The sequence below is a fragment of the Poecilia formosa genome, unplaced genomic scaffold, assembly GCF_000485575.1.
Source record: "Poecilia formosa unplaced genomic scaffold, Poecilia_formosa-5.1.2 Scaffold491, whole genome shotgun sequence".
NCBI lineage: Eukaryota > Metazoa > Chordata > Actinopteri > Cyprinodontiformes > Poeciliidae > Poecilia > Poecilia formosa.
This window is the reverse complement of record NW_006800430.1, coordinates 92,313-102,004: the sequence shown is the minus strand read 5'-3', so window position 1 is coordinate 102,004 and position 9,692 is coordinate 92,313. Positions and strand designations below refer to the sequence as shown.

The 9,692-nt window shown below is 36.4% G+C and overlaps 1 protein-coding gene across 1 annotated transcript; it reads left to right on the top strand.

Annotated features, from left to right (window-relative positions):
• Nucleotides 1–241: 241 nt before the first annotated feature.
• On the top strand, nucleotides 242–7,383 carry LOC107833975 (uncharacterized). The gene is made up of 6 exons (XM_016664507.1): nucleotides 242–327; nucleotides 820–846; nucleotides 1,096–1,278; nucleotides 1,400–1,644; nucleotides 2,664–2,669; nucleotides 7,222–7,383. The coding sequence occupies exons 2-6, from the start codon at nucleotides 828–830 to the stop codon at nucleotides 7,381–7,383; spliced, it is 615 nt and encodes a 204-aa protein (XP_016519993.1). The 5' UTR covers nucleotides 242–327; nucleotides 820–827.
• Nucleotides 7,384–9,692: the final 2,309 nt, after the last annotated feature.

Genomic DNA, 9,692 nt, shown 5'->3' with positions numbered 1-9,692 from the left:
ATGTTTATCATGTATCAGTCTACTTTATGAATATATATTAACTAAGGTGCCTATGCTGCACAACCTTACTACTTATTTCCTAATCTTTTACCAGTTTTTTCTTCCTGACCTAAAAGATCCTCAGAGTCTTGGGATTTATCTGGACATTAGGATAAGTTACTTGCTTTTTATATCACTAAGAATGAAAGTGAAAGTGTCTGACTTCTTTAATAACCCCTGATTCAAACCAGACACAATCACTTCATGCTGCAGCTCCCACTGCACAAACACCTTCAAGAAACTATTTTTGCTTGTTTGTTTTTCTGGAGCCTCATTTTTACAGCAAAGGTAGGAAACCTCAAACCCTGTTGTTTTTCATTATGACTGCAGTATTTTGTTTCCTCTATTTTTTTTTAAATCTTTTATTTTTTACATTGATACTATTTATATTGTATATAAGATATATTGAATAAATCTTTCAGTTTATCCAAGGAATGAAACAATGTGTTAGAGTGAAAATGGAGCATTAAATTATGTTTTATAGATTCAGAGGTCATAAGTGTAATCGATCTCTGCTGTCGGTGTGAAAGGGCAGGTCTAATCTCAGTTTAGGATCGGCGCTATTTACGCTTCTGGTAACTTTATTTAAAACAAATCAAACTCATCATGTTGGAGATATCCTGACCTCCACTGACACAGCAACCTGAGAACACTTGATTTGGCAGAAGAGGACAAATAGCCTCTGAGTCATTTAGATGCTTTCAGTTTACAGAGTTAAGAGTTGTGTTTCATCTCTGCAGAAAAGCCAAACTGATCAAACTGCTTTGTTTCTCTTATTAGACGTCATCATGTACCAGACCCCTGGAGGTGAGCATCACTGTTGCAGGAACCACACCGATAGATGTCATATTCCAGCTCTGGTTTTAATTTTTATGAACTTTTTACCGATGGTAATAAAACTTATGAGTATAAGTTTGATTACCAAACTTATACTGGTAATTAGTATTAGTTTGATACACTTATACTGATTATGACTAATGAGTTTGATTATGACTCACAAGGTATAATCAAACTTATGAGTATAAGTTTGATTACCATCTGTTGTATTTCACTAAGTTAACGTCCACACCATCACTTCTGGGGAGACGTTTGGTGCTGATGAAGAGCTGCTGAGTAAAGTGAGGAAGAGGACACAGCTGACCGTCACACACTGGCTGGAAAGCCTCTTCATCATCGTTTTCTGTCCCATCACCTCTCGCGTTGGGTCAGATGTGGAAGCGGCCATGAACAAGGTTCCAGGTACCAGTTTTATAATCCATTGGTTTAGACATTCAGCTAGTCAAGTAATGAAACATCACTTTGGTTTGACACTCTAAGAATGTCAAACCTTCCCTTCATCTTATTTTCTTCTTCTTTTTAGCAGGCCAAAATGTCATTCTGGTTCTGATGCACCACACCCGAGACGAGGGCTACTCCACAGCTGGAACGATCTGGTCTGATCAATATCCCAACGTCATCCTGGATGTTCATGTTCTCTTCCATGAGACAGTGCCAGGATTGCTGCAGTGTGCTAAAAATACAGAGGCAGTCGATCAACTGATCCGCGAATTAGATCAACGGTCTCAGAACCAACAGATCAGGCAGATCAGACCCAGGGAGAGGGGTGTAATTGAAAGACTTGATGAATGTTGTTTCCCTTATTGGAAGATTGTTGTGCCATTTGTTGTTTTGGTGTTGGTCATTTTACTTCTTGTCATTTTCTTGTCGTAGTTTAGAGATCAGCAAATTCAAAATAAATAAAAGGATGTCCTGATTATTGTATGCTTCAATAAAAAAATGTTTAGTCACCAATAAACCCCAAAATGCATTAGATTGTGTACTATAACAATAAAACAATTGGGGAAAAATAACTTTGGTCTACATTTGTTTTTTGCTGGAATGAAGCTGCACAGTAGATCAACTGTGTTGCAACTAATAAAAAGAGACACAGATTTGAGTTGAAGACTGATGAATATGCATGATAACACAAAGCAAATTGGTTATTATGGATATGATATGTGCAATTTTTAGTTTTGTGCTAAGTTTTTTTCCTAGTTCAGATACAAATTTAAAACTGATTTTGAACTTAAAATAAGAATATCTACATTAAAAATCTAAATAATGTAAATGCCTATGCTGCTCCTCATAACTAAATATTGTGAGGTTTCTATCTTTCTCTCCACTCTGAGAGAAAGATACTCACACTCACATACACACAGATGTGTGAGTGTGAGTATGTGAGACACACTCGCATACATACATACATACACACACACACACCAAACACAAGTTCCTGTTTAGCTGATTTGGCCTGCTACTTTGATGCCACATGCTATGAAGACATAATGAAGTCCTGCTATCAGGACTTGAGATTTTCCTCTTGTAGAGTAAAATTTTGCTGGCACAGGACAAAAAGCAAATTATCATTATTTTTTTTCTTATAATTTTTCAACAAATGCAAGGCTTGAATGTTCAAAAATTCAGCAAAAATGTAGTAATTGAATTTTTGCTCCATCTTTCTGATTTTCTGACCAAAAGACACATCAACATCAGTGGACAGCAGCAAAGTTTGCCCACCTTCACTAAAAGACTGGGAAAGGAGCACTTTAATTTAGAGTTGAAAGTAATTAATACAATAGGAGAAGCAAATGGTGTGAATTTGTAAATATTTCATCCTCTGCTTTACATTATTTCCGTTAACTCAGTCATTACTTTCTCAGCGCAGGGTTTGTTCACCTGGGTGATGTTTGTTAAGTTGACTTGTGCAGAAACAACCATGAACTTTGCTTCTCAACTGTGAATACTTCTGTCTTAGTCAATCATTAGGCATATCTCACTATCCCTTTTTTTCTCCGCCATAGTTTTTGCAGCAGGTGTTTCAGTCCTCTAATAAAACATTTAATTATGATGAGGTTGTAATAAATGTAATTTTCTTGGAGTGTCTGGATGCCTGTAAGAGCGCATGAATAGTTTCTTTAAGTTTAAGCAGCCAAGAATAAGTAACAAGTCAGTTTTGACCAAGCACTTTTAAAACTACAGCTAGTGAGGTCAAACCCTGGCAGGGAGGAGTTCAGCTTATCTTGAACAAATACACACTGGACCAGCCTTAGTAGGTCACACACACACAGAGATACACTCAAGTTTGAATTTCCCATATGAGGAAACTTTTATTAACCTTTTTATTTTATTAACCTTATGAAGACTATGGAGACCATAGTCTCCATAGTCTTCATAAGGTTAGGATGTCAGAAATGGTCCAAGAATAATAGCTAAACAAGTACACATGCACACACACGCATACACACAGAAAATATGAGGAACTAACTTTTCAGAGCAGTGTCCCAAATATCTGAATTGATAATATATATAATGTGTCTAATGTGTGACAGGAACAGGTTACGAACTAACCAGTCATTGTGATTGTTTACATATCATTAGTCGTGTTTCCATGAAAGCTTTTTAAGCCCATTTTGAAGAATGAAATTAGAAAAGATTGATGGAAATGGCAAATTTTGAAATAATTTCCTCAATTTCACAAAAACGTTTTTACACTCACTTGACGTGATTTTACACTTTTCTAAAAAAAAAAAAAAAAAAAAAGAGCTAATACACTAAACATCCATCCATTTTCTTTACACCTTTGTCCCTAGTAGGGTTGGGAGGGGTGCTGGTGCCTATCGTGTCCCACCTCCAGGCCTGGCTCCAGAGTGGGGCCCCTGTGACCCGCATCCAGGCGAGGGAATGCCCGGATGCGGAATTATTGAAATTATTGCCCTTTTTCCTGCTGAAATTTAATCCTCGTGTGTGCACATAAGTCTGGTCTATGCTTCAATAAATATGGCAATAGAGAGAAACAAAAGTCTGGCACCTTGCTCACTTAAATGAAGAGCAATGGGTTTTTTTTAAATATATTTTAACAAGTATCATAGAGGAAGAAAGATAAAAGCTGTTTTTTTTTTTACAAGTATGAGTAGAATCTTTAAGAGATTAAATTTAGTGAGTTCAAATTTTATTCTGACAGATTTCTAGTTCAATAAAAAATTCCTCTGAGGGATAATTTCACTTTGTATCCTTTCTCAACAGTTCTTTGAGTTTGATACTTTTAAAGCCTTTAAAGCTTATCTAGTTTGTTTTTTTGCCTTCTCCCAGTGCTCCCAGTACAAACTGCAGAATTATATCACTCAGTCAGAAGCAAGTAGTCAGAGCAAGGAGGAGGGCCTTAGCGCTGTCAATCATCCTCATGTATGCACATCATCCCCCTTGCTTTCTGCTAAGCTACAGCTGCTTCACTACAACTAAGCCTGCTATGGCCACTGATAATGGCAGATAAATGGTTTTCCTGTAATGGTAAGTTGCTTCTCTGCCACTAGTACATTGAGCAGCGCATACATGAGTTTGATTGACAGCGCCAAGACACTCCTTCATGGTGACTTAATGGTGACAGTTTTAGCAAATATACAATAACATATTTTTGTAAAAGTTACATACTGCAGTTTTAATGCCAGTAAAGATGTTTCCATTTTTTCTTGAGAAGAGTTTAGATAAATGTCAACAGACCGTTTCGTAAAATAAAATGTAAACAAAACAAATATTTTTTTTTTTTTTGCAGCCTCCTTTCTCAAATTAAAGTGTGTATGGTAACATATTTTTATATGTTATCATGTCTTCGAAGACATGATAACATATGTCTTCGAAGACATGATAACATATGTCTTCGAAGACATATGTTCGAAGTGACCTTGCAAGTGACCTTCAGTGGGAAAGGTCACTTGCAAGTGACCTTTCCCACTGAAGTGTGACCAAATGCAGGCATAAAGCAACCAGGTGAGAGTCTCCCTTTAGACTCTCCACCCATCATAAGATGATTAGGTGCCAGGTGTCCTGCATCTTGGTGCAGGCTTCATCCTGCTACAAATGATGTGCTTCTCTCTCACTATGACTGACAGTGAAAGTGTCTGACTTCTTTAACAGCCCCTGGTTCAAGCCAAACACAGTCACTTCATGCTGCAGCTCCCACTGCACAAACTCCTCTAAGAAATCATTTTTGCTTGTTTGTTCTTCCGAAGCCACACATTTAAAGCAAAGGTAGGAAACCTCAAACACTGTTTTTTTTTATTAACATTTTGTTTCCTCTATTGTTTTTTTTTTGTTTGTTTTACATTGATGCTATTAATATTTTATGGTATACTGAATAAATATTTCAGTTTATTGAAGGAATTAAATGATGTTGGAGTGAAAATGCAACTTTAAATTATGTTTTAATTGATTCAGAGCTCATTGGCGTAATCTATCTCTGCTGTCAGTGTGAAAGGGCAGGTCTATTCTGACATTAGGATCGACACGCTTCTAGCAACTTTGTATAAAACAAATCAAACTGTTGGAGATATCCAAGAACTTAAGACTTCTGAGTTTTCTGAGAGTAGTTTCATTTTTCCTCTGCTGCCAAATTATCTGTTCTCAGGTTGCTGTTCAACTGAAAGCATTTAAATGCCTCCGAGTCATTCATATGCTTTCAGCTGACGGAGTTAACAGTTGTGTTTCTTCTCTGCAGACAATCCAAACTGATCAAACTGCTTTGTTTCTCATTAGACATCAACATGTACCAGACCTCTGGAGGTGAGCAGCAGGACCAGGGCTGTGCAGAGACCACTAAAGGGGCAGGTGCTGTTAAGAGAGGAAAAATTCTTGCAGGTGCTCAAAAAAAAAAGGGCACGTCTAACCGCATTTTAGGACAGAATATTAAAGCCACACAGTTTTCAGAGTTTAATAAAACAATGATGAATTACAAAATTTTGTCATTTTGCAATGATGGCTAAGAAAAATCTCTATACAGAACATACAACTATGCATATGCAAGATATATTATTTCTTTCTGCAGGTCTATTTTATTATAGGAAAGTATTGCAATATTCAAACCCGCAATTTAGCAAGATATGTAAATCAGAGCTAGACCACCAGACATATTGTCTTTACAGAATTGCACTGTTTAAAATGTAAACAAGGGCATAATGCAAACTTTTGGTGAACTGTAATCTATAAAAAAAGAGCTGCCTGTTTCCTACTGCAGTGGAGATGAAGATGGTCCATTCAAGAAAGCAGAGCTGCAGCAAACTTTAATGTGGAACTGCAGAAAAAAAGAAAAGCAAAATGTAATTAATGCATGTCACCATGAGAAAAGCCTACTGAGTTTAGCTTTTTTTTTAAATTAAAATCACACATTTTGTCTCATGAAGTGAAAAAACTATTTGTGATTCTCACATGACGTCGTGGGCGGGGCCTAAAATCACAACAAAAGATTTATGATGTGTGCAAATAAAAGTTTGTTTGGCAAATAACTTAAGTTCACAAGACAAAAATGAGTTATTTAATTTTTAAAGTTTTTTTTTTTAAACAAAACGTTTAGTTTTTAAATAAATCATTACAATTCCAAAAGTTTTAACAATTTTATTTTACTTGAGTTTTTTTTTTTTTTTTTTTTTTCTTCATTGAATTGGAGGAAAAAAAATAACTTCATACTCTGCGAACTAGACCCTAAACTTAAAAGTCTGGGTTGAGTTTTATCCCCTTTATTAATGACACTTTTATTACATAAATTATATCTATCATGGTAATTCAGGGCGAGTTATTTTTAATTCTAAATGAATATCCTTGTTGGACTTTTATTTAAGTGCTATTCTCCTTCAAGACACAGTTACCTAACGCCAGAATAAATGCAATGTACATTATGCAGCAAAGGAAATTAGAAGATCAGACATATATTCATTATGGAGATAAGTTTTAGACGGGCGATGTGCCCCTATTGCATAACCGATACTGAAGAATGACTGATATCATTAACGATACAGGGAAGAAGCTTTTTAGTTATCTAGCTTTGCTAGCAGAGTCGTTAGCTAGCAGCTAGCTAATAGCACAACAACAGCAGCCTAATGTCTGTATGATAAAAATACTGAATCGATGGATAAGAACAGTTTTACCTCACCTGGCTGTCTCCTCCCGTTCAGTAGTTCTTCAGAGCAAGACAGACGCAAAGGCCTGTCAGTGTCTGTGGTATTTCATTACCTCTCTGCTTAAACCGCTGAAGCAGAAACGATGCGTTCAACGTTTTCCGTCATCTGACAAGTATAATAAGCAGTCGATCAACTGATCCGCGAATTAGATCAACGGTCTCAGAACCAACGGATCAGGCAGATCAGACCCAGGGAGAGGGGTCCAATTGAAAGGCTTAATGAATGCTGTTTCCAATATTGGAAGTTTATACTGCCTGTGGCTGTTGTGGTGATGGTCATCATATTTTTTTTCCATTTTCTTGTCGTAGTTCCGCAAATTCAAAATAAAGGATGTCCTGATTATTGTGTGCTCCAATAAATAAAATATTTTGTCATCAAAATACATTAAATTATGTACTTTAACAATAAAACAATTGGCAGGGGCGACTTTGACTTTGTTTTGTTTTTTCTGGACTAATGCTGCACAGTAGAACGACTGTTGCAACTAAACAAAGAGACAAAGACTTGAGTGGAAGAGCAACGAATATGTGTATTAAAAAACCAAGTCTGATATTATGGATATGATTTATGTACTTTTTAGTTTTGTGCTTAGGGTTTTTTTTCTAGTTTGGGCGCAAATTGAAAACTGATATTGAACTTAAGAAAATCTACATTAAGAATCTAAATAAAAATGTAATTGCTGATGCTGCTCATCAGAACTAAATATTGAGGCTTTTTCTACCTCTAAGTGATGGAGACGTGCGCGCGCACACACACACACGTGCGCACACACACACACACACACACACACACACACACACACACACACACACACACACACACACAAATTCCTGGTTAGCTCGTTTGGCCTGCTACTTTGATACCATAGGGAATGAAGATGTAATCAGCAGGACTTCATTACATCAGGACTTGAGATTTCCTTTTAGAAGAATAAAATTGTCCTGGCACAGAACAAACTGAAATTGACATTCATTAATTCTTTCTTGCAATTTTTCAACGAATGTTCAAAAATGCAGCAAAAATGTAGAAATTTAAATTTTCGTCCATTTTTCTGATTTTCTAACCAAAAGACACATCAATCTTAGTGAATGGCCACAAGTCTTGCCCACCTGCATTAAAAGGAAAAGAGCACTTTATCTTAGATTTACCAAGTTAATACAGTAGAAGCAAATGGTGTGAATTTGTATATTTCATCCTCTGCTTTGGATTATTTTCTGTTAACTCAGTCGTTGCCTTTCCAGCTCAGGGTTTGTTCATCTGGGTCACATTTGTTCAGTTGTCTGGTGTAGAAACAACCATGAATGTTGCTTCTCAACTGTGAATAAACTGTCAATCATTAGATATTGCTCACTGTCCCTTTTTTCCTCCACCATAGTTTTTGCAGCAGGGGTTTCAGTACTGTGATTCATTTAAATGTGATGAGGTTGAAAAAAGATTCAGTTTCTTGGAGTGTCTGGATGGCTGGAAGAATGCATGAATAGTTTCTTTAAGTTTAAGCAGCCAAGAATAAGCAACAAGTGAGTTTTGACCAAACATTTTTAAAACTACAGCTAATGAGGTCAAACCCTGGCAGGGAGGAGTTCAGCTTATCTTGAACAAATACACACTGGACCAGCCTTCATAGGTCACACACATGCGCGCAGGTTTGTATTTCTATTCATAGGAGGACTTTGTCTTAACTTCCATTTGTTTCTGATTCCTAACCCAGACATTTTCTCTATTACTAGTTTATTCCCAACTCTAACTAAAGCTTATTTCAAACCTTGCAACTAAACCCCTTAGCCCTAAACAGGAGTTTCCACCATATTAGCACTTGGCTTTGGTCCCCATAAAATCTATGGAATGAAATTAGAAAAGATGTGATGTAAATGGCAAAATTCGAAACAATTTCCTTAATTTCACAAAAGTGTTTTTAAGCTTGCTTGAGGTGGTTTCAGACTTATCTAAAAAAAAAAAGAGTTAATGTACTAAACAGATGAAAATACGTTTTCTGAATAAGAGCTGACGTGGCCAACAGTTTCTTATTTATTATATCCATGCGTGATATCAGAATCTGACATGCTCACGCTTTGCTTAGGCTGGTTGATTTGCTCCAGACCAGTAGATAGAAACACGCCTGCTTCACATTTTCATCTTTATTTCTTTTTTGCAAAATCTTTAAAGCTTCCTCAAAATTCACATGACAGTTGGTTGGAAACATAGCTATTGTCTTGTATAAAATATGTTCTCACTGTGAAATCATTGTCTTTTCCCTGCTGAAAATGAATCCCTGTGTGAGCACATAAGTCTGGTCCTCTGTGCTTTAATAAAAATGGCTGATATGATATCAGAATAAGATACAGTCTGCATGATATCCATCAAGTATCATGCAGGAAGAAAAATAAAGCCTGCCATGGGTGTTGAGGCTAACTAGCATGGCAGCTGATAATAGCGGATGAACAGTTTTCCTTTATTGGTAAGTTGCTTTTTTACCACTGGTACATTGAGAAGCGCATACACGAGTGATTGACAGCACCAAGACACTCCTTCATGGTGTCTTTGTGGTAACAGTTTTAGCAAATATCCAATAACATATTTTTGTAAGAGCTGCATACTGCAGTTTTAATGCCAGTTAAGATGTTTCCATTTGTTCTCTTAAAATAAACAAAATAAATATTTTTTTTGTTG

Bases quoted from the DNA above. Each gene is read 5' to 3' on its own strand.
- LOC107833975 (XM_016664507.1), top strand. The intron at 1,279-1,399 runs GTACCAGTTTTA...TCTTCTTTTTAG, and splicing joins GGCCATGAACAAGGTTCCAG to CAGGCCAAAATGTCATTCTG.